The sequence below is a fragment of the Gallus gallus genome, chromosome 1 (genome assembly GCF_016699485.2).
Source record: "Gallus gallus isolate bGalGal1 chromosome 1, bGalGal1.mat.broiler.GRCg7b, whole genome shotgun sequence".
Lineage (NCBI taxonomy): Eukaryota > Metazoa > Chordata > Aves > Galliformes > Phasianidae > Gallus > Gallus gallus.
In genome coordinates, this window is record NC_052532.1 from 112,884,718 (window position 1) to 112,909,846 (window position 25,129).

Here is a 25,129-nt window from a genome sequence, read left to right on the forward strand (position 1 = left end):
CATTTGGATTCGGAGCTAAATAAACCTTGAGAACAGTAGCTCTCAGTGTAGTTCCTCTCACAAACCATGACAAATACACGCAGGCCAAAAATATACTAAAAAAAAAAAAAAAGCAAAGAAATAAATACAAAGTGAGGTGGTAAAATGTGAAGTTGGGACTTAATCTTCTCATGGGAAAATGCCTTTTTGCACCATGTTCTAAATACTCAACAGTTACTTTAAAAAGGAAACAAATTAAATTCAGTCCTAAAAGGATTTGATGGAAAGAAGGGAATTTAATTCTAATTGAAGGTTGCTGGAGAAGGGAGGACAACAGTGGAGACAGAACTAGAAAAATCTCTCTCCACAACTAATGCTGCTGTCACATCACTGTCTGTTTTCAGGCAAAGAAATAAGGTTTTGAAATATTTCTCACGTGCACAATGAAAATAGGATGATCTGCTTGGAATAGCACCATGCTACGTTAAGTTAGAGGACATACCTTTAAACAAGTTACATGACTTATGGAGCAACCAGCAGAGCCTGATTTCCTATGGATTTTTATCTGCTTTCATTCTATTTCTTTCCCATCTGGACTGCAATAACTCTGACAAGCCTCTGCACACGCCCTGACAACACATCAGCAGCCAGAAACAGTGGTGCACCTTCAATAGCATCAAGTATAAGAGCACGTACCCGCTGATCGGTCTGTAGCTCATGCTTGTGCCCCGCTGTGCCACCACCTTAGCAAATTAACTCTCTTTACAATGCCCTTTCTTAAGTTCAGTTCAAACTGGGGGATAATCAGCTCAACTGCTTAGGAAACTGGCCCCAAAATATGATGGCAGCAGACGAGTTTACTGTCAAGCTCTTTTCCACCATGTCAGCATTTCACAAGTGGTACTTCTACCCAACAAATTACTGCATATGTAAGATTTTGCTCCTGAATATTCCTAAAATACACAGTCCACGATAAAGATTTGTTTAAGTACTAGGAACTTTGCATTTTAAAGTGAACTGGAAAACTCAGAACAGAGGAACTTATAGTGAGAGAGGTTAAACTGGACTGAGAGATGGCTGCTGTACCTCTGCTTAGCGTAGCTCCATTCCAGAGTGCTTTTGAGATGTAGAAAAACATACAGTACAGAGCTTTGTTTTCTGGGGTCGACATAGTTTATTCGAGTAAATGTTAGGAAAAAAAAGCAAGGCTGGTATGCATTTAGAAAGTATCAAATATTTTTCCATAGATTTCACACCGGAGTATTAAAAAGACCCCCTTAATCTATATTTCAAATGCATTTCACATTTATGGTGCTGTGAACATTTTTAAGACTGTAAATACACCTGTCTGGCTCACATAAACACAGAATGACCATAGAACCGGTCACGGAGTAATTCATCAGTGGCACTTTAGCCTCGCTTCCAGGTACACATGAGCCTGTATGCTGCGCAGTAGCAAAATTCATTCATACTCAATCAACAACTGGACTTGGCAGGTATTTTTTTTTTCACTTCTTTATCCAAAAGAAACATGTGTTGAACATTAAGATCCATAAAACCTAGATTCTGTGCCTAAAAAAACATGTTAACATCTGGTGAAGCTTGGGGTGAGAGTGAGAAATCGTAACGTACTGACAAAACCTCTTCCCTTCTTCTGCGCTTTGGCACTTCAGCACACTTACCAGTTTCAGCATCCATGGGCTGCCACGACAAGTGGCAAAGCAGCCAAAAAGCCCGAAGACGATGATTGTGGTACCTGTCCCGATGAGCACATAGGGGGCATTGGTGGAGTTCTCCGCAATGAGAGAGATGTACGTGCCTAGAGTGAGCTTGCCCCAGACGCCGACTGCGAGAAGGATAACACCTGTGATCTGCAAAGTAAGAGAAGAAAGCTGTCAGGAGCTCTCAGTGAAGGCATCCAAATTCAGTACACAGTGATCCTGAAGAGACTCATCGGTGCTGTTCTGTTGGTAGAAGACCTCAAGACTTTTGCTAACTCCAAAGGGATGGACGGAAAAAAAAACCCAACAATTTCCAGTATCTGGAGAGGTTCTATTAAGGCCACAAACAGAGGACAGACATCTATGGCTAATCACTGCAAGGCTGATGATTGCCGAGGGAGAATACAGAGCTTGCTGGTAGCCTCACTCTGGATAGGAACGGGCTCTCTGCTCTACAGCATGCCAAAAAAGGTGGTCAAATCCATCTATTTTACCAAAAGCCAGCAACTGCCCATACTTGAACTTTGCCACAAAAACTGAACAACCACCAAACTTGCACAAATCCCACACTTTTTCAGAGAATGGTATGGGTTGGAAGGGACCTCAAAGCCCACCCAGTTCTAACTCCCCAGACACAGGTAGGGATGCCACTCACTAGATCAGGCTACCCAGAGCCCCATTCAACCTGGCCTTGTTAAAGCTCAAGCACCCAACTCTAAAAACACAGTATCCCTTACAGTGTGTGGCTCTGGAAGCTGAGCTTTTCCCACTCCCCCTACTCAGCAAGTGAGACCCCAAGCAGAGCAGAACCTTCCCCCCTAAGTGCGGGGTTCTGGGAGCAGCCAGCCTCTTACCCAAGGTGTGAAGTAGATGCTCACACCCTGGAAACCCAGTGGTAATGTACTGCTAACAAGAATATATATATATATATATATTTAAAATTAAGTTAAAAGCATTAAGGTGATCCCCACTGGAGCTCTCTGGACAGTGGTAGAGATGGAGATAATGGAGGGAGTCGGGGCATAGAACAGAAGGAAGTGCCACTGCTATCCTTGAGGTCAAAGGGTAGTTTAAAGAGAAACCAAAGGAGAGGAGGAGGGCAGGCAGAGAAAATCAAATTAGCATACCCTCAGAGGGAGGAGATTCTTTCTATAACACAGAGAAAATAATCTCATCGGGTGAGTTTAACTCTTCATAGCTCCTTGTCTTCCTTCCCACCTCACCTCTGAGCTGTAGGGAAAGAACTGTCCCTGCCTGGCTCCCTACCCAGAGCACAGCAGGGTGCAGCACTGCCGGAGAAACCCACCAATTCCTGCGGTTTTCCTAAACATCCCCTTCTGCCCCTGACCTGCCAAAGCAGGTGCTGGTATTTCTGCCACACCTCCAGACCAGGATTAGCAAAGACTTCTGCTCTTCGGCCTACAGGGGAGTAAGAGTAAATCCAACCCCTGTTCATCTCTCAGTGCAGCATCACGAAAAGCTCTCGAGTCCTTTCTCAGCCAGGAAGCGAGCTGTGAGGGATTCTGAAATCCAAAGAGCAAAACTTGGTTTCTTGCCTCTGGTTGGACAAAGAGCTGGTTTCTGTGCCTGAGCCGAGCTGCTGAAAGTTTTACCACAGCCCCCAGGGAGCAGTAAAAGTGGCCTCTGCTGCCAAAACAAACAAGCAGCTTCACAATGGAAAGAGAACTCTGGTCTTAGAATAAAAAGCACTTATACACCACTATTTGAAACAATTACTAACCCTTTACTATGCATTTTAAGAGTCTGGTTTCCCTGTATCTCAAGGGTGCCTATCCAGTTTATGACACGGAAAGACTTGGGGAAGAAAGAGCAAAGTCTGTTGGTGGCTCATCCCCATTTTGCTTCTTAATAGAGTGCTGGTGTAAAGAAATCTTGCAGCTGGTGGTGAGGGCTAAAATCGCAGCAAGTCTGTCACTGTGCATAGAGATGGGAAGTTTCCATAGAGAAGCACTGCAGATGCCCCTCGGGCTGCACTCATAAAGAGGAAAAACAGAAGATTTCCCTGCAGATCTTTTAATGGCCTTTATTTAACGGAGCATGAGTGGCAGTCTGACTAATGCCCACTTCCACCCAAAGGCAAACCTCATTTCCTTATTTTTGAGATATACTTTTTATCTCTACCTCTCTGTTCCATCACGTAATCAATGTGCCAGCTGCTTCTTTGGTTTTCAGGTCTGCTTTCTTTGAAAACAGTGGGGACGTTCACAACTGGAAGGTCTGAAAGTAAACTTAAATTACCTCCTGCAATGCATAGCCTCTCCCTCATTTCCCTCATCTTCCCCACCCCCTTCCCTTTCATTCACACATTACAATGGAAGAAGCATAACATTGAATGTGCTTCCATCAAAGCACAGTGAAACAGGTAATGCCATCTGCTTCACAGGGATCTTGTGCAGCTATGGTATTTGCAGCATTTCAAAATCCAGGTGAAAGATGGCAGCTTTCTTCTGTCACTCAAAAGCTACCAAGGGCCGCCTATCCTCAGCAAATCTGAAACAACAGTGGTGAATGGCTATTCAGATTTCAGATTTCTCTGCTGTTCAAGGAAAAAACATATTACACATTGGGATGCTCTGTTAGTCACTAGACCTCAGAATGTTGAGAGGGTGCTCAGAGCTATCCTTACTCTTTCTAAGGCTCTGCTCATTATGAAATCAGATTTCATGGGGGAAAAATGGACGTTTTCATTTGGAATACTGAGCCTTTCTCATGTATGTTTGTGCCTGTCCATATTTCTTTCTTTCAACAGACATCAGCAAATCATCAAGATAAACGGTAGCAGATACACGCATATGATTAACATGCCAACCGCTGGCGACATACAGAATACTTCAGCTCTCCTGGCAGATACAGGAAAGTCACTACAAGCTTTTTAGAGCCCACCTGAGCCATGGATCACAGTCCATAACTGCATTACAAATAAGCATCTGCAAAAGCTGGCACACACGGGGCAGGAGAGCAGCAGCAAAATTTGGCCTTCATGTGGCCTTGCTAGGAATGAAGATTTGTCCTGGAAATGGCACGGTGTCTCTGCTAACACAAAGCTATGTCTGTCTCAAAGCACAACCAAACCCAAGCTCTTCAGCAGGCACAGAAGAAACTGCAGTGCCCCAGACCAGCAATCTGGAGCGGCACATTCAAACAGGCACTGAAAATAAAACAAACAACAACAACAAAAAGAAAGAAAAGAGAAAAGATTTAAGATTTGCCTCTAAAAAGGGCCAATAGGGAAGATCTTGCCCAAACATTAGGAACTGTGAGAGAAAGGTCAACAGCTGTCGTTTGGTAGACTGGGACCTCCCATGGCCCTGGGGAGGCATGAAGGGCCCAAGCTGTGTCACTAGGCCTCAGTTTTTGCTTACGTAGCATTGGCTATGACACGGTGACAGAGTTTAAACCATAGGAGTCCACACCTGCATAGAATCACTGAATCATTAAGGTTGGAAAAGATCTCTAACGTCATCTAATCCAACCACTAGCCCATCACCACCATGCCTACTAACCATGTTCCTCAGTGCTTCAGGATCCAAAAAGGAGTAAGAAACCACTATGCAACTTCTGGTTCTTTTCTGGGCTATTTCTCCAGTCTTAAACACTATTAAGAAGATATTTCATCCGGGATTTCATCAAAGATAGATTATGCTTTCTAGGGCCTTACAAAAATTCACTACTGCAGAAGCCCTAAGAATCATGTTTCTTCAGCATGGAAACTTGAGATGTAGCAATCAATACAACATTACCAGGATTGCCCATCATTAAGCCAAACATTTTAAAGGAAAAAAAAAAAAATCAAACAGATATCCAAGCAAGGCAAATATTATAAAGACTACACACAACTAAAAATTGTGTTGTTTAGAGCTAGAAAGTCTCACACTTCATTGCTTCTGAACTCAGGCTTGGCAAACACAGTTCAGAAACCCTTGACTGACTAGATGGCAGGAAATGAAGCAGGTAGGCAACCTGGTCATTTTCCAAGAAAAACTCCACTGAAATCAAGTTCCCATGGAGTGTTTCAATCTAGATCCTCTCCTACTGCTTTCCAGTTAATGTCTCTGTGTATGGCTATTCAGCATTTGAACAAACGGGTTTGTCATCAAGACAACACAAAGACCACCAAAGCATCTTGCCCTGCCCCTTCTTAAGCATATAATCACTGACAAATTTCACCAGTCACTGACTTTCATAGAATCACAGAATGGTTTGTGTTGGAAGGGATCTCAAAGCTACCCACCCCAACCCCTGCCGTGGGCAGGGCTGCCCCCCATCAGCTCAGGCTGCCCAGGGCCCCATCCAACCTGGCCTTGAGCGCCTCCAGGGATGGGGCACCACAGCTTCTCTGGGCAGCTGTGCCAGCGCCTCACTCTCATTTAAGTAAAGGATTTCTGCCCAACATCTAACCTCCTCTAGTTTAGTTTAAAACTGATAGTCAAAAGCAAGCTTTCTAGTTCGTGTGCCTTCCTTCAGAGTTAGTATGGATGTTCTCAGTGTCATGGACCTTACTGTCTCCAATCCTGGAGCTGACTGGATGGGGTGAAAAAGTTAACATGCAGATATACAGGCAGGCAGAAATACAACCAAACTGAATGCTAGATGTAACTTCACTTGTCCAATAAGCCTTCTGCTGTTAGGAGACATGCAGGCAAAGACATGGCCAATAGCTTTTATACGAGGATATGTGCTGCAGCTTTATAGAAGCTAGGGAGAGAATGATACTTTGATAACGCTATGCATTTCTGAAATCAGAAGTAAGACTGAACACACTCAGTTTCTCAATGAGGGACAATACAAAAATGCCTAGGAATTACTTTTTTTAATAGTGTCAGGATGAAGATTGAACTATCAACTCCCTCCTCCTGGATAACAGGGAGGAAATATGTAAATAAGAGAAGAGAATCAGAGAATAACTTCTGAAAGTGCTCTATCTTTAATTCCATCAGAGTTACTCAAGAAAACACTATATACTCCTACAAGCAGGATGCACACAGCATCCTAATGAAGTCTGCTTTCTTCACACCCAAAATCTCACAGAGCATTTGCAGCACGGCATAGAGGGAGCTGCTGCCTCAAATGGAGATAGGAGATATAAAATGAACTCCATCTCACATCCACAGAGATTTCAACAGCCCCAAATGCAGAGAAACTAATTTATACACAGGGCTTCCATATGGAACATTAAAGTTTATCATTTACAGAGGTGAAGATAAATGTGCAGCAGTAATTGCTAGTTTATTTGTCTACATAATTCATGTCCTCCTGTTCATTACAGATGTCAGCTATTTTGCTTCCTAAGCTCTGGCAAAATAAGACTTGGTACCCAATCCTCATTGATGCCGAGCACGCAGCAAGCCCTACTGATTTCAAACCAGCTGAGGGAGCTCAGCATTTCTCTGGACCAGTTCTTTACCCACAGAACCAGGAAACAGGAGGTGAGCTTCATAAATCAAGATCACATTGTTGGTTTAATTTGTTTTTTTTCATTTAATTTCATATTCACACCCTTGCTAAAGGAATGCAAAACGTGTGCACGTTAGAAAGAGATCCAAAGCAGTAGAAAAGAGGTCATGAAAAGAAAACACCCATGTCAGCTACTTGATTTCCAAACACCAGCCTCCTTGTACCTCAGTAGAGGTGTGCTGTCTCAGTAGTATTCTGATGCAAACTTCTCAAACGGGCTAGAGAAAGTCTGTACATAAAATGGACAAAGCCATAGCAAGGCAGACAAGAACTCACGTGATCCACCTTGGCTGAAGCTGAAAGGCCCAGTGATTGGTTTAGCAGGCTGTGAGGAAATGAGAGAGGACCAAGGCGTACAGCTAATTGCATCTACCAGATACTTCCCCAGGAGAGGGAAACTTCGTCACAAAGAAATGGTCGACCTTGACAGCATCCAGAGCAGACCCTGCGTTAAAAGCATGTCTGGAAAGGCTTAAAAATAACTGGCCTACCTCTGAAAATTTTATGAGTTTCCCAAAATAAGTGAAGGATCGCATTTGAAATGTTCTTGCTTTGCAGCCTGCCGAGCAAGGGGAGTGGCTGGCTTTGAATCTTTGCCTCCCTCTCTGGGCTCTCATCAGGCAGCAGGGGACTAAACCAGACGTAAATCTTCCTTGGAGCGTCAGTGTCAGCTCTTCAGAGGCAGGAGCAAAGCAGTAAAAGAAGATGTGATGCAATGCGGAGATGCACGTAAGCCAGCCACACAGCTGAATGTTCTGTCCTCATATCTGGGCATCTTCACTGCACCTTACAGACCTACCTCAATTACCTTTTGCACAGTACTGACCGCTGCTGGAACTAAAAGTTGTGCCTTTGGAAGAAGGCAACTCTTTCATAAGAGTTTATAAGAAGGCAAACCCTTTCAAAGAGGTTTTCCCTCTGCTTTGGGAAAAATAAAGGATGCACACTGACAGCAAACAGCAACACAAAACCACCACTAAAGCTGCGATTATTAATGTTATTAATGATATTAATATTAATTATTAATGTATTTCCACAAAAAACAATAAAGCTGCTAAGAAAAGCCTGATGAAACAAATGCTCCTGGCAGAATTTCTTTTTATATTTTTTTTTAAATCCAGTGTCTCCCACCTTTTCTAACTCAGGCTTGTCTCTCTCCTTCCTCTCTTTTTTTCTGACAGCTTCCCCTCAAACAATGCCTTTCTAAAGAAATCCAGCCCAAAGGACGCAAAGAAGAGCACCACAACCTGAATATGTTAGATTTTGTCCCTCTCTGCAATCCACTGCCTGTCTTGCCCAGGTCTTTGAGCTCCCAGTTTCCTACTGCTGCTTAGTGGGCAGGATGTCCAGCAGCTCCTGGCTTGTTCCTCTGCCCTAGCAATCTCTTTGAATTATGATCCACGCTTCTGAGCATCCATCTAGTACCAGCTGCTGTCACAAAACAGATTACCTAGCACAGCTCTCGCTGCTTCCATACCGAACTGTGATTCCTGTTTATTAAAACTACTGGTCCGTACCCTCCCTGCAGAAACAGTCAGGAATACCGGCAGGAGCAAGCTGCAGCATCCGGGTCAGCAGACAGCCACGAGTTTGCCCTGAAATACAGTGCAGCAGATTTTGATTAGATACGCTAACGTCAAGCTTAACAACCTGCTTCCTCTGTGCAGACTTCAATCTTTTTTCTTTCTCAAAAATATTTGTGAGGTTCACTGCCCTTCGTTGCTGTGATGCTACTGCAAGTGCACAAATGCTTGTCGTAAGTGAGATGCTGCGGCATTCATATCCTCAGAGCTGAAAACGTAGATCTAGTTTTAAAATATTCAGAGAATCATAGAATGGCTTGGGTTCAAAGGGACCTCAAAGGTCATCCAGTTCCAACCCCACTGCCATGGGCAGGGTTGCAAACTGTACTATAGAAAAGAAGTAAAATACCAACTCTCAAACAGGCATCAAAGTGACTACTAGGTTATCACAGAGAACACAGCTGGTCAGACTCATCACCACTGACCCTATAAGAAATGGAGTGTGTCCTTATCCCTAACTCCCCCACTGCTCCTTGACACCTGGAGAAGAGGCATATGCTCCTCTAATTAATTGGGGGAGGGGAATCTGAGTAATTCCATTTTCTGTGGGATGAAATACAACAAGTGCAGGGGGGACAGGGAGGGGGAGAGCACACAACACAACAGCTTGAAAAGAGCCTTGCAACATGGCTCAAAACTAATCATTTCTTGCTAATATAGCAGCAAATATCCATTCTTATGGATTTGTTTTCTTTAAGGAAATTAATGACATCCTGCTTACTGGAGATTCAGGAAGAATAATGAAATTTGGGACATGATCTCCATACTAAGATCACGCACGTCATGAATGATTATGATGACCAGACACATCCTGATGGTGTACAATTCAGCTTTATCCCATCTTGTGCTTACAGAAACGCTTAGATATTTCAATCAAATCAAGACCTTCACTATGAGGCTTACACTAATTTTTGCATAAGATACTTCACTAAATTAGAGAAAATATTTTATGGTTTAGGCCTGATGCAACAGTAAGGCAGCATCTTTGCAGCAGGGCTCTGGCCAGCACACCTACAGGTTGCTCTGCAAATGCTGCACTGCTTCGCACAGCCAAAACCCCATCTGCAGCTAAGTGGCTCCTTCCTTGATTTCTCTTCTGAATATCCTTTTCTTGAAAGAGGGCCCATTCCTACCATCCATGACTGACAACCAGATTCATAGTGTTTCAGTGATCACCAAACCCACCACAACATAATGCCTCTGGTTTTCCATGTAACAGAGCAGGACTGTGGTGTGTGCCAAAGGGCACGGCTTGCACAGGGAAACCATCAGAATAATTCCTAGTATTATAGGAATGGAAAGAAGAATATCCCACCTCCGAACTAGCCCCAGGGCCTGCATAATCAGAGATGACTTCTGTCCAGATCTGTTGCTCTCCAGAGGCAGTGTCCGTAACACCTTCCACCCCTCTTTGGCAAGGCAGCAATGGGTGGATGAGAACATTGCTTCAGAGCTTGAGAGCTGGGGCCATGACTGCAATCCAGCAGTCCAGCCTTTTCTTTTTCATTTGCTGCATTCATTCAGACACATGCAAAATCCGTATGTGGAAAAGGGCCTCTCGGTTGCACCATCCTCAGCAATGTGCCCAGCGGACAACAGCAGCAGCCAGGCCTGCTGGGCTCGTGGATACTGTGGGGCAGATGTAGGGCAGTATAGGTCCCATTCCATCCCTAACCAGGCACTAGTCCGCTGCTGCCCGTATGCCAATTGCATATCTGCAATTAGGGCTGCAGTAGTCCCACACAGCTTCCTCCCAGATGTAACGAGAGGCAGTGATGACATCCACAGCAGCACGGGAACCAGAGTGATTGCTCTCTTTGCTGGCTGAGGAGACTGGAGGCAAAGCAGATCTATCAGATTGTTCATCCACTGTCCTTACAAAGCTAAAATTTAGCAGTAAGAAAACTTGAAAGGAATTAAAAACTGATTAACAAGCTCATTAATCACAGCATACAACAGCACTGGTATGAATCTCTCCTGGAACCACTTTGCATTCAGGCACTTACAGAGGCACTTACATCCCTAATATCCTTCAGAAATAGCAGACCACAGCACAGAAATGGGCGATAATAGATGTATGATGAAATTCAGTAGTTGCAAATTCAAGGTCATGCTGCTGGGACCAAGGCCAGAAGTTTCAAGCTCCTAATCTTGCAAACAGTCGAGCAGGAAAAGGGTTTTTCATTCTAGCAGACCACAGGTTTATGAGGCACCCCTCACAGCACAAAGACATGAGAAGAAGGCACACGCAACCCAGAGATGCTTCTCCAAAGGCTGGGAATCTCTACTAGGGTGAAGAAGGTAGACTCACAGTCACAGAATCGTTAAGGTTGGAAAAGACGTCTAAGATCACCCAGTCCAACCAGCAGCCCATCACACCGTGCCCACTGCCCATGGCCCTCAGTGCCACATCCACACGGCTCTGGAACACCTCCAGGGACGGTGACTCCACCACCTCCCTGGGCAGCCTGTGCCACTGCCTCACCCCTCTTTTGGAGAAGAATTGTTTCCTAATATCCAATCTGAACCTCTCCTGGCACAACTTGAGATCATTCCCTCTTGTCCTAGCGTCGCTGCCTGCTGAAGATGGTGGGTGGGCAGCTTGTGTCCCTTCATCTGTCAGAGGGGGACTGCTGGGCAATGGCGCAAGTGGAAAGCAGGGAGTCTGATAAAAAAACTCAGATTGGCTGGAACCTGTAAAAGGAAGGGGGGGCAAGTAGCCTCCATCTGCTCAGTGCCAGGGCTCCTCTGCCAAGGTAGTCTTCAGCTGCAGCCTGCACTGCAGCTCAAGCCATGAAAAATCAGCTTGGGAGCACACATGGTGATCTGGTAAGTGCTTTGTTTAAAGATTAAAAAGGATTTTATTATTGCAACTAAACCCCTAACATACTGATCCCATTTTATTGGAAACCACTGGTTATTTACATTCTTCTAATCATTCTTAGAAGTAATGGAGAAGTGTCATTCCTTCTGTACACCCTTCTCTTTCCAAAAGGCCATATTTCCTTCCTGCTGAAGACTTCTCATCTTTCCTTCTCTCCCTTTGCACAGCCCATGTTTTCCTCTCCAGCTCTTTCAGGCACTGTGCTGTAAGAAACGCCTCTGGTGCACACAGGACTGTTTCAGAAAGCAGTACACACAGTGCACCCTCACCACGTTGCAGTGCAGCTCAAATGAGTCATCCTGAGAAAGCAAGCATTCTCATTTCAGTGTACCCAATTCAGCCCATCAGAAGCAATGTTCTCTATAGCTATCCACACTTGCTCTCACCCACACCTTGGCTACCGCCCCTCCCAATGTCAGGTAGCAATGCATCCAAGAATGCAAAGAAGGTAACAAAACAAGGCAAAGGAGGACAAAAGCATGGTATGTACCACTCCAAAACAACCTGAGATTGCTCCAGTCAAGGTCCAGCGCTCTCTCTTAGCACCTACATAGCAGTTTTTCATACTGCTCTGTCATTTGTAATTGTTTTCCACATGCCATTCCTACTAAAGAAACCAAAGCCAAAGTCAGAAGCAGTGCTTTTTAACACTCATATACTTTTTTTCAGGGAGACGAAGGAAATATCAGCCTTGAATCCAACCAGGAGGGCATTCCCACAAGCTGTGGTGTGCAGATGCTTTCTGCACTCCTCTGCATTTAATAACCAAGGGTGTTCTCCCCAGTCGCATCTTCCTAACAGCAAAAAAAGGAGGAAGAAGAAGGCTGTTGAAATTCCCATTTGTCAGTTCCTCCAGAGCCTGAAGAGCAAATGGACACCGTGTACTGACAATTCTTAACTTCTAAGACTTAAAGAAGCAGCCATTTGTGAGAGTGTGTTACTCTGCATTTTTAGAATGCACAGTCCTTAAAATCAGCAACTGCCTACAAACAATCACATACACACTCCTGAAACAACTACGTAGATGTCAGGGTTCTCCTACGCAAGATCACATCCCAGCTAGAGTGAATATCAACACCCTCCTTCGCAGGTTTAACAGGGATACTGCCTCTTCACGTGCAAGCAAGTTGGTCATTCAAGGAGATGATGCTCAGCTGTGTGTGTGAAGTTGTGCTATCAGAATATACTGATCCTCAGCAGAAAAAAAAGATGACTGCTCCACAAGCTGGACTGGTAGAAAGGTTCAAGAGCAATAGGGCAGCCGAAGAGAAGGAACAAGTCTAGCATGCTCCTTGCTACTGAGCATCTAGCACAAGATTGCAGCGAACTGGCCTTGCAGTACATCATATTAAAGGAAAAATACCCCTAAGAACCAAAATTCAAAATGATCACCTCCACAGCTTACAGTCCACAGCTGACAAATAGTCTACAGTTGATAAATATTCTTTCAAAACAGTTCGTGGTCTGTAAGCAAAGCGATCACTAAAAGTTCCTGCATTACACAAAAGAAGCAACTGAATTGTATTTTACATTTCTATATGTATGTGTACGTATAACACGCAGGTATATATGTACCTGATAACTCACAGGTAACTATATTGTTTGTATTTAATGCTCTTCTGACATGCAAGTACTCAGACATCTCCAAAACGCTACTGTAAGACACAAGAGATATTGGTATGATCAACAATAAATGGATAACATGATCTGCTGCTCAGTTCCACGAAGACCGTAAGGACATCAGAAGAGCTTTTAATCAGAGGTCTCCCACCACTGTGACTCATCTTACATCTTGATATGGATCCAGAAGCAATGGGACACATTTACCCCACCCTGAAGCTTTATCACAGCACCTTTGGGAACGCAGGCACTAATACTACAGCTGAGCTGCTCTGAAACTCTTCAGAAGAACCTGAGAAGTCTGTTGGCGCTACGGTTGCCAGTCTTACTTGCAGATCGTTCAGACCTCTGATGTACTGATGGCCTGCAGAACATCCTTTGTGAAAAACAGCAACAGACCTAAAAACTTCTGAGCAAGAATGCTCCTTCTGCATGAGATGCAGCAAGAGGTTTGCAGAAGGTATGGATCAAACTCTCACACAGCCACGTGTAGCACTTGCAGCTCATTTGCTCATTTCTCCTTCACATCTTGTTGCCTTCAAAAAGCTACAGTGATGTACCTAATGACAGATGGGCTGAATTGTACCCAGCTTTGCACATCTTACTGCTATTAACGATGATTCACTTTGAAATAAGTCTACTCTTTTGCTAAGCATCTCATCAGCTCCAATCAGGTTGTAACATAACGCTAACATACTCGCTAACCAAATGCACTGGAAATCAAAGCAAATAAATGAAGTAGGTGGGCTGTTTAAAAGAAGAGGGAGAGAAGGACTTTATCACGAGCCCTCATTCCGGCACACACTGTTCAGACTCACACTTACAAATCAAGGCACCAGGAAGCCTTGCCGGCCGGCCTGCCTGCAGCAGCCACCCAAAAGGCAGAGCTGAGCAGCCATCACAGCACCTGGTGCTGTTCTCCACCATCTGCCAAAAGCAGGGCAGAAGCAGCTTCATGTAATCGCTGCCCACATCTCCCACAGCTGGGCACTGGTGAGGCTGCACCTCGAGTGCTGTGTCCAGCTTGGGGCCCCTCGCTACGAGAAAGATATTGAGGCTCTGGAGCGTCTCCAGAGAAGGGAAACAGAGCTGTGAAGGATCTGGAGCACAAGCCTTATGGGGAACTGGGGTTGTTCAGCCTGGAGAAGAGGAGGCTCAGGGGAGACCTTATCGCTTTCTACAACCACCTGAAGGGAGGATGTGGTGAGGAGGTGGTCGGCCTCTTCTCCCAGGTAACAGCGATAGGACGAGAGGGAATGGTCTCAAGTTGTGCCAGGGTTGGATATTAGGAACAATTTCTTCTCAGAAAGAGCAGTGAGGCACATTCAGAAAAAGAAAGGGAAACTGGAGGTTTAACTAGTAGATAGTTGCACCAAATTAAGGATAAATTCCAGGATGAAGCTCTTGCAGACCAGTCTCCAGCACAAAAGATGAATTCCCCATAAGAAAAAGAGATGAGGTTTGCCGTCCCTGGCAGCTTTTCTACGTTCCCTTTAAAATGCCTGTAAATAGGACAGCCGACAGAAGCCTCTCGGTGCATTCGGCTCTGGTGTGCTTTCAGCTTCACTGGAAACAAGGCTAATAAAAAAAGCCCATGTTTACATAGAGCAGACAAGAAATACATTGAGGAAGCAATTTCATTTTCAAGCTTGAATGGAAATACTGCAATTAATGGAAAGTAAAAACATAAATATAAAACGTAGGCATTAAAAAAAAACCTGTTATATATTTTAGAAGAGCAATTAAAGGAAATGATTCAGTGCAGGGCTCCCGTTGAAAAGAAAACTATCGTCTCTCTTTCAGGAAGAATTACAGTCTGGAGGAAGGTCTCACGCTAATATAATGATAGTTTATTTACAGAAATCCAATATTTATCTTACTAGCATTCCTATTAACAGTAAGACAAGCTACTGCTCCCATCGTTATACACATCATTCTGCTTTATTTCATTTGACCGGTTGTTGTAAAATTCATGTCTGTACGGTTGCCAGCCATGCTTGCTCAAGCCTCATCTATGATCTTAAATGGTTCCAATTTGGGGAGCCACCTACTAACGAGAGAAAATGGAAGGCATTAAAAGGCTGGGCATGAGCCATACAAATTCCTAGCCCATTACTCTCTCCCATACATTTATGAAGCTTTCCTACTTTACTTCAGCAGCTCTTACTACACGCTGCCAGCAGCTGTCACTAAGACCATGCTGTGACTGGCTGCAGGCAGGGAAGTAGCTCCCACATTTGCCATTCTATCTGGCTCTAGCTGATGTTTACTCTTAATCCAGGATGACACGCCACTGACATGGTGGCTTACCAAATGGGCTATGAAAAGCTTAAGGTACTGGAGCCTGGCTGCCTGCAAACAAAACAGTGCTATCAGCAAGAAAGGCACAGCAAATAAAGTTGCTGCACTCACCCCCATATAATTAAAAAAAATAAAAAAGGGGGGGAGGGGAAGAAATAACTAGACAAAAAGCTATTGGAGACACCCGGGTGTCCCTCTTCAATGTTGTGTCTCCAATCATGTTGCTGACAGACGTTACAATACTTCCACATCCATACTCCAGGCATACAGAAAAGGCGCACATCCTCCTGCTTAACTAGTATATAGAAATATGAAGACCTGTCTTTATTATTATTATTATTACTAACAGATGGATGTCATGGCTTCCAAGCATTCCAGGCTGTCAGGGAGTTCTGCCTGGCCACTGCAGAGGACAAAGCTCAAGAAACATGTACCTCCCTAGGATTCAAGGGGAGAAAATGCACAACAAAGCCTCCTTCCAGCCACGGCAGCCCTGACAAACACCCTGGGATTTTGGTATGCATATGACTACGCTTCAGTTCTTCAAAAAGAGGTTATTTCCATTCAAGTGCTCCAGGATCAGCCTTCAGAGAAGAAGACATCCCAACAAATAACAGCAGCTTTGCTGAGGGGGGTCTATCTACATCATCTCCCACTTCACCTATGAACGCTACAATTGTAGAAGATTAGTATTACAAAGCTCAGAGTAAGACTTTACGGAAGAGCAAAGTGATTTCATTATACAAAACTGGTTCTTCTTAATGGAACAGAAGACAAATGATTTGGGGCTCATCCTCACGACTTAGGAGTGACTACCACCTGGAACCTGCTGCTTCATTATTTTGCTTTACTCCGCTCAGAAATCTTAGGAAATGTTCCTGAATGTCACAGTTCTTGATCCACGCATCTTATGGCTCCAGTCTTGTTCTTCATTGAACTATGCTGTCTTTGGGTTAGGTTTTTCTTCTGCTTTTTTTGCTGCCTGGTTCCTTGAATGAACTCATACAAAGAGTGCTCCACAGCAGTTAACACATGCTGTTCTTTAACTTTTTTTTCTGCTGTTTCACATGGAGGTACATACATTTCCATTCACACTTAGAACAATCTTGGCATCTGTTACAAGCCTCTACACCGCAAAGACCTGTTTCAGCAAATGCTGCATTTTGCTGTACTGCAGTTGCAGAGATGCTTTCACTATCAATAGCAAGCACCTCAAAACATGCCACATCAAAAAACATGAAGAGCTAGACCATTTAACAACAACACGTCTTTTGTTTGCGCCAAAAGGGCCAGACTTTCAAAAGCTACTTCAGATACATGGCAGATTAAACAGAGAAGGGCTGAAACTCATTGACCTACAGGTTACTCCAACACAATGCATAACCTAAATGAAATACCAAACGAATGGTGTGCTGATTAAAAAACGTGGCATTCTGTAATACGTTAAGAAGGAAAAAAAAAATGACTTTGCATGATACAAATCACTTACAACTAACCCCTTCTGTCTTTTACCATCCCAACAGGTCACACAACAATATTTGACCTCACAGACCACTAGGTTCCTAGATTCCTGGTTCCAGGTTCTCAGTTTAGATCTGATTAGAAAAATTATAGGGGAAACAAATCAATGGCCATTTCCATTTCCTGGTGTCTTAGTTTCAGCTGGGATGTAATTGTTTTCTTCGGAGTACCTGGTATGATGCTATGTCATGGTTCTCAAAGAAGAACACTGTTAATAACACACTGATGTTTACAGTTGCTGCTAAGCAGTGCTGTACAGAGCCAAGGCCATTTGCAGCAAAGGGCCCAAGAAGCTGGGAGGGAACAGAATCAAGACAGCTGACTTAAACTGGCCCAAAGGATACTCCACACAATAGGAGTTCTGAAGGGAGTGGGAGTTCATCTGCCTCTCTTCCGCTGCTTGGGGGGCTAGTTGGGCATCAGTCAGGGGGTACTGAGCAACTGCCTATGCACCACTTGTTAAATACATTCATATATATACATATATATAGCCATAACTATTATCCTTTTCCTTTTTTCTATCTTAGTAAATAGTTTTATCTCAACACATGAGTTCTACTTTTTCTTCCCTGATTCTCTCTCCCATACCACCAGGACGGGAGGCAGTGAGTGAACAACTCTGTGGTGCTGAGCCACCTGTAGGGTTAAACCACAACACCTGGACATTGGAAAGAGGCTTGATGAAGCACTTCCTACTGCAGAGCAGTACTGCTGAATAGCCAGCAGCACAGCATGGATGATGGGGCGCTCTGGATACCTTTTCTGACTTGTGTAGATGAGCACACTTGGACTTATTTATGCATGAAGATGTGTGCCACACATAAAGGTTAAAAAGTTATGGCTGAATGGTATGGCACAAATGAGTAAATGGTGTCCAAACAAGAGCATGCCACAAGAATACTTCACATGAGATGCGAGAAGCCACTGTATGATGAAGCTGAAAGCTTAGCTAATCCATCCTGAATGACTTGCCCAGCTGTGGATGGGGATCAAAGCCCTGTGACAACAGAGAGGACTAATGCATGGCAGTCCTAACAAGCAGGCACCGCTCAGTACTTCTAACATTGCTGCACACGTGGATGTCCCTATACCCCCCACTGGGAAAAAAAAAATAGACCGCAACATTCCATCCTAGACAAGGCTGAAAGCAAACCTGAAGTGAAGGAAGCCTGCTAAGTCTAGAATATTGATGATGTATTTGGCCTGCTATTGCTACCTACTCAGTGGGTACACCATACATATAATAAGAGGACGTCAAGTTCTCAATAGGTAATTTTATTTTTACTGAAACGGTTCCTTTAGATTGGGAAATCTGAACACGAGAATGCTCCCACAATATAACAACATGTTCCCCCATTATACATAAATATTATTGCCAGTAGAGTTCAAGGCTTGGCCCTAAAGTACATAGTGTTTGGAAGAAGTTTTACCGTAGCTATTTTGTGCTACAGTTGACAGCACAGCAGTACATTCAGTTACTTAGAGAGCAGGAATGGAAAGAAGATAAATAGTCAGGGAAAGCAGGGAACCCAAAATAGAGAAAAGAGCAGAGATAAGCACACAACAAAGCTAATTTTCAAAAGCAAAAATATGTTTTCCTCAAGAAAAAAAAAGAAAGAAAGAAAATTAAAACTGTTTTAGGAGGTTGTGCCACCTTCCCCTCATTCTCCTTCATCTTGGGCTGCTACTTTGCTCCATCGCCATGTTTTACTCCTCAGAAGTGGCTGGGCATCCCCTCTGGGATGGACTCTACAGCTCAGAGGTAGGTTCATTCTTTTCTAAATGCCAGTCAAAAACACAGAAAGCCAACTAAAAAAACAACGAAGAGCAGCTTCCAAAGCTTTCAATGGCTTTAGACCTCCTCCTTCCACAAAGGTCCACTCAAAAAGCCACTTAAAATCTGCTGGGTACAGAAAGGTAGAGCAGACTGACTCCAGCATACAGCAGCATTTTCTCCTGCGAATGAACCCCAGAGAGGCATTCTCCATTTAAGTATTACAAACATGTCCAGACTGTCCCTCTGTCTGTTACAACTCCATAGCCTTCCAACAAGAGAAAGCCAATTCAACTACCAGTCCAGCTTGGATGATTGTCTCATAAGGAAAATCATCAGCATTATTACACAGAAGCAAGGGTAACGCCGTCCTCAGATGTTTCTGTTTCAGATGTTCTCCCCCTTTCACCTATAAGTTTGTCCTTACCTTTCCTGATGCATAGGTATGTTCCCCAAGTTTCTTTATCAGTCTTCCTATATGTCTCAGAGATGGCAACAGTAAATTAATAAATATTGCTCCCACTCAACTGCCTAAATAAAACACACAAATGTCAATGGAGGAAAGTGATAACCTCTCCTCTCTCCCACTTGATTTCAAAGGAGTTGCCTAATGGGAACAGAACAATTTTGTCCGTAGGGTTTAAAAATCATAGGGTATTCAGAGTCTCAACTGCTGCTCAAAGTGGCACCCATGGGTGGCAGGGGGAGGATGGGATTGTCAAAAACAGCCATTATTGCCCTCAATTTCTCCTTTGCCCACCAAAGATTACATTAAAAGGGTGGATTTTTTTTCTATTCTTGACCAGCTGTTCTGCCTTGCAGTCATGCACATGAACTTTTCATAATTTTCTTCAACAATCTATTCTTTCCTCAATAACTACCTGATCAGCTTCAAAGTCCCTGGGAAGTTTGATCTGGCAATACACAGTACCTCTGACGTCAGACGACTGCTGTTACCTGAGAAAACGAGGATTCAAAACATCTACTTAGTTTGTCATGATTAAAATGAAACATTGGCTTTGGAAAGAAATGCAAATAGGTATTTGTAAACATGAAAACACTGGCAGGACTCCAGTGTGAAGTGCTCCATTTGGAATGGTTGGCACCTGGCAGCAGGCTATCAGCAAGGGATTATTTCCACTGCTATTTCTTAAACTGATCATGTTCCATTAAAATGCATAAATACTATGAGCGTGTTTCTCTCAAAACTTAAAACCAGCATTAATTTTCAAACAAAGGTCACTAGTGTACATCTCCAGCAACATTACCTGGACTACTGCTGCTAAATGAAAGGAGAAAAAAGCTTTATTAGTTTAAACAGATGTCTTTTTTCTTAACAACAACAAAAATTGCTTGTCTGACTTGCTCTATTAAATGAAAGCATGGAGATAAATAAGAAATGGCATAAAGCCATGCAAGACAGCTTACTAAACCCACTGTATAAGGAAAGACCAGAAGAAGGCGGCTTGCTCTGCTTAATACAACAGCCTGAGAGTGAAGTCCCACTGTCCTCCAGATCTGCTGGCTTCCCTTGTTTGCTTCTGGGGAACTGCATGGGTTCAAAACTACAAGTTCTATCAAACAGATAAAATTAGGAGTTTAACCCTGATACAGATGAGCTTCTGAATAGATTTTGCACAGAACTGTTGAAGGCAACAGCCTTTTGGCATGGAGAAGAGCTTGGCCAATACATGAAGGCATGAGATGATGCAGCTAGCAGTGGCAGCAAGGAGTCAGGTTGCTCGCTGCGGGAGGTGCTTTCCATCAAACATTTCTGCAATCCTAGAAACACCTACGCACCAAAAAGAGCCATATTCATGTCATATCTTTTAGTGCTATAACATACAATCAGGCTTTTAACCTGGCTGGCTGCCCAAAAAAACAGGGTCCCTCTAAGAAACTTCTGCTCTCCCTGACCTTTGCTCAGCGTAGACAGGAACCCAAACCCTGAAGCACATAGAAACTTGAAGTACTCCATACCACCTGGGAGCTCAGGTAACTCTGCATTTGAGCTGCCAGCACTGAATGCCCTCCACAACATATTGGGCATGCTTTGGACACAAATCTAACATATCTGTTTACTGTCTATAGAGTCACTCTCACAACTGTATAAATGCAAGGCCTAAGGTTAGTTCCCAGCCACGCTCACTTATTCGCAAGCACACATGGCCCAGGTGACTATCAATAACAGCCAGGTTAAATGAGAATTGGCTGGAAAACAAATGCAAGTATTTCTGTGAGGAAGATCTCATTTGTGTTTACTGGTTTTACGTTCCAACCCAACAATGCCTATTAAACCTACAAACCCTAGCTCAGCATCATCAAGCATGCATGACTGCCTAAGTAAATCCATTCAGCGTTACTTAACAGTTTTCAGATCTCACCTTTCCTTTCTTAATACATAGCAAGTGTTTAGCTCCTCCAAGTACAAAGAGCACGCACACCCACATAATAATTACTGCCCAATTATACAGAAATACTGAAAGAAAAGCTCACAAGTCTTCATCCGCTGAGGCACTTGGTAGACTACAGCCCACTTGCTTTATCAGATTTCAGTTATCTAAATGCTAAGCAGCGATGACCTCTATTTACTTTGTTGCTCTCTCAGCTCATAGTCCCAGTATTGGCACTTGCCTGTCAATATTAACTAGCGATGGAACCATGAAGGCTCTGCCCGGAAATGGGCATCACAGCCCACAGATAAAATACAGGGGCAGCAGCTTTCATAGCAACTATAAACCAGATTATCAGAGGTGGTTAGAAGGCTGGTATGTGAACAGGGAGGTTCTCAGAAGTACCCAAGCATTCAGAAGGGATAATGCAATCAAAAATAGGAACCCTTTTTCCAAAGTCTGTCTTTTGCTGCACTGAGGTCCAGCTGCCAGGCCACCTGAAAACCCCAGGACCCATCTGCACCTTTAAGTACAAAAACAACAGTAGAAACCCATTTCCTCATAAACATCACCTCTTCTGGCCACTCATACTGGTATTAACCTGTCCCTTTTCCCACATCTCCTGTCATTTATTCATTTTTTTTTTCATTTAAGTTGTTTTAGGGTAATGTACCAAAACACTCACTCTTCCAACTCCCTACCCTTAGCCTTTTAATATAGACGCTATATACTTACAATGAACTTTAAACATAGATATGTAACTAGAAACACCAGTGGAGACTGTGCCTGTAACGAAAAGGTCACATTAAATACACTCTGCAAAGAACATAAAATCAGTGACATTTTGACCATCAGGCCTTCAGGAATGATCTGTACTTCCTGCTCACAAAGCACTGGTTGGTGTTGGGCTGATTCTGAGCAGATGGCTGCACAGCATTTTTTTGCTGGCGCCGGGCCACCGTATTGTTTTCCTTGCTCGTTAAGGTTGGTTTGTTATTTATTGCGTGGCCTTAGAAACTTGTGACCAGGGCATGATGGAAATGCAAACACACAGATAATAAGACGATGCTGCCGTTGTCAGGGGGGATTATCAAACTTTGGTTTTCTATTATCAATTTCCCATTTACCATCTCTCCTCTAATAAGGCCCTCCCTATTGTTTCTCTGGCTTACAACTACTAATGAAATGCTTGAGTGTTTCTAAGAGAGCTGCTATTAATGTGTTTCTCCTAGTTGTTTTCATTCTTTACAGACAGCACTGAGGATGTTCAGCAGAGCTCCCGTGACCATGTCTCGCTAAGCACAAAGGTTAAGATAGCAAACTAATTGGGGAAGAGGCAAAGTCAGCCTTAAATTAAAAATCTGTGATAGTGAAAGTGATTAAATACAGATGCAGAATGATTAGATGCTAATTCCATACGCTGCTCAGAAGATGCATTTTTAGCCTAACAGCATGGCCACTCTTCCTTTCTCAAATAGTTCCTCTAAAAATGGTGACAGTTTCTTATCTTAAACTCTCTCCTATCACTGAGCTCCTCACAAAGGCTCGTATTTTGACAGTACTTTTGAAAAAAGCAAAACACGAACCATACATGTATGAACTAAAGCAGAAATGAAAAGCATTCCACTCCAAATTAGGATTCACACAAGTGATGGTGCACAGAACCAGTGAGCGTTCCGCTCTTTGCGTGCATATTTAACAAACCTTATCCTACTCATAAAGGCGGCAGGTTTAACAATTACAAGATAATTGTCTGACAGACATTAGATCAGCCAGATACCCACAAATATACACTTAATCTCAACTGTAGTTTTACCTCCAAAGTCACACTGTATTCTTATCTTCTACCCCCTTCACCCCCCGCCTCATTTTTAAATCCTTCCATTATTCACTCCATAGCTTTTTATTATCCTCCCCTTAACTCTGTGTGATCAGTTAAGTTCCAGTCGATGAACACATTCTCCATATGAATAGGAAATCCAGCATAGGAACATCACTGGCTGGTATTTACATGTAAAGCAGTAAATCTTATAAGAAGAAAATTAAAGCGACATCAATTTATACATTGCATTAAGTGGATCAGACATTTCCCCTCTCCCTTCCCCCACCACCCCCCCCCTCCACCTCCCAAAGCTTCACTGACGACAGTAACACTTAATCTTTTTTGCTGAGGGATGGTAACCACACTGTGCTGTGTGTACTGTTCCTCTACGTTTCTCTGTTATTAAATACTTCTTCTGCTTGGTTGGCTTGGGGCTTAGAGTCAAGTTAAAAATAAGTGAATACAGCGCAATTACAAATACTCGGTTCTGAACCAACTTTAAGCATTCAAGACATAGCAAGAAAACACAGTAAATAGTTGACCAGAAGTTCTGAATAAATTTATTTCATAGAATCACAGAATCATAGAATGGCTTGGGTTGGAAGAGACCTTAGAAGTAAAAGACAATAAAGCAGCAACACTTCTAATAACTAATGGCATCACATAGCAGGACAACAAAAACTCAAAATATGCCAATTTACATGTTCCTAAAAACACTCTGATGAAAATTCACCTCATACAAGCTCCCAGATAGGCCCTGTCTGTTTGGCCTGAATGGTTTTGCCTCTGGCAAGGAGGAGTCTTGAGCAGACACCATGCCACGTCCCCACTCATTAAGATTGGAGAAGACCGCTAAGATCCAACCAGCAGCCCATCCCCACCATGCCCACTGCCCACGTCCCTCAGTGCCACATCCACACGGCTCTTGAACACCTCCAGGGTCGGTGACTCCACCACCTTCCTGGGCAATCCGTTCCACATGAAGATAGCACTTTGCTGGAGAAAGGTTCAGGATTGCCTGAATGTAACACTCATGTGTCACCTTCTTCACAACATCCCCAGGCCATACAAAGCTGACCATCATGGAAACTGTGGTCAAACAAACACACAATGGACTCCAAAACAGAAAGATCTGAGACAGCAGGTAAAGCCGTGTGAGAGTGCCTATTCATTCCTCCTGAAAGCCAAGGTCTAAACACTGCCTCACCCTCCCTGACACCGGCCCCAAGCATCCACACACAATGGTGTTCCTCAGCAGTGGTCCTCTCAGGGTTCAGCCGCCCACCTCCCAAAGCTCAAGGCCCGGCAGGAGGGGGAAAAGGATGGCCCTCACATAGGGTTTTAATGGCAAAGATACAATGCAGAAGAACGTTAAAGCCATCTTCCACCAGTCAAGGAGCAAGAGCCAAGAGCTTCCATCTTTTTGGTGGAAGGAGGGAGAACAAGAGCAATCTCTGTGGCTTGGATCACAGTCATGTCTCTGATACCATGCCATCTTCCACCTCATGCTAGTCACTGGTACCTGCAGGCTCCCTGGAAACTCAAGCACTACGGTTTGTACTCTGCTGAATAAATACCTCATCTCCTTTTCCAGCTATCTCAAGTGACAGTCATTCCTTTTATTGCAGCAAAGCACATAAGCAGAATGAACATTACCCAAGGCTACTGTGTTAATTTTTTTTTTGGAGGAGCCTGAGTCAGAGCAGCTAGCACAGGGGACATTGTCAAGAAGTTGTAAAATTGCTCCAGGGATGGCCAAGAGCAGCCTGATTACTAAGGAAGAGCCTTGAGAAGGCTTTGGGTTGTTCCATGAAAAGTAACCCATGGCGGGAGGAAAGCAAAGGGCACACAGCTTCAGCTGAAGCAAGCAGGTCAATATATTTTGAAGATACAGATACAAAGACAGTCAGCTGTGCTGCTTATCTATCATTATCCTTCATCCTCTTACAGATGCCACTTTATGTCAAATGGCATAAATAAAGGTTTTACATCGTGGCCAAGTACGTGGAGAACGATGGAAATGACACTAATCCACAGCTCATCACACACTGCTATC

At 43.6% G+C, this 25,129-nt stretch overlaps 1 protein-coding gene across 2 annotated transcripts in view; it reads right to left on the bottom strand.

Moving 5' to 3' along the window:
• The window catches only part of TSPAN7 (tetraspanin 7), an 89,523-nt gene that overhangs the window by 16,737 nt on the left and 47,657 nt on the right, over positions 1-25,129 (bottom strand). For both annotated transcript variants that reach the window (XM_015302009.4, XM_015302017.4), the window contains exon 2: positions 1,662-1,850. In XM_015302009.4, the coding sequence (XP_015157495.1) occupies positions 1,662-1,850 (189 nt within the window). The remainder of the gene's footprint in view (positions 1-1,661; positions 1,851-25,129) is intronic.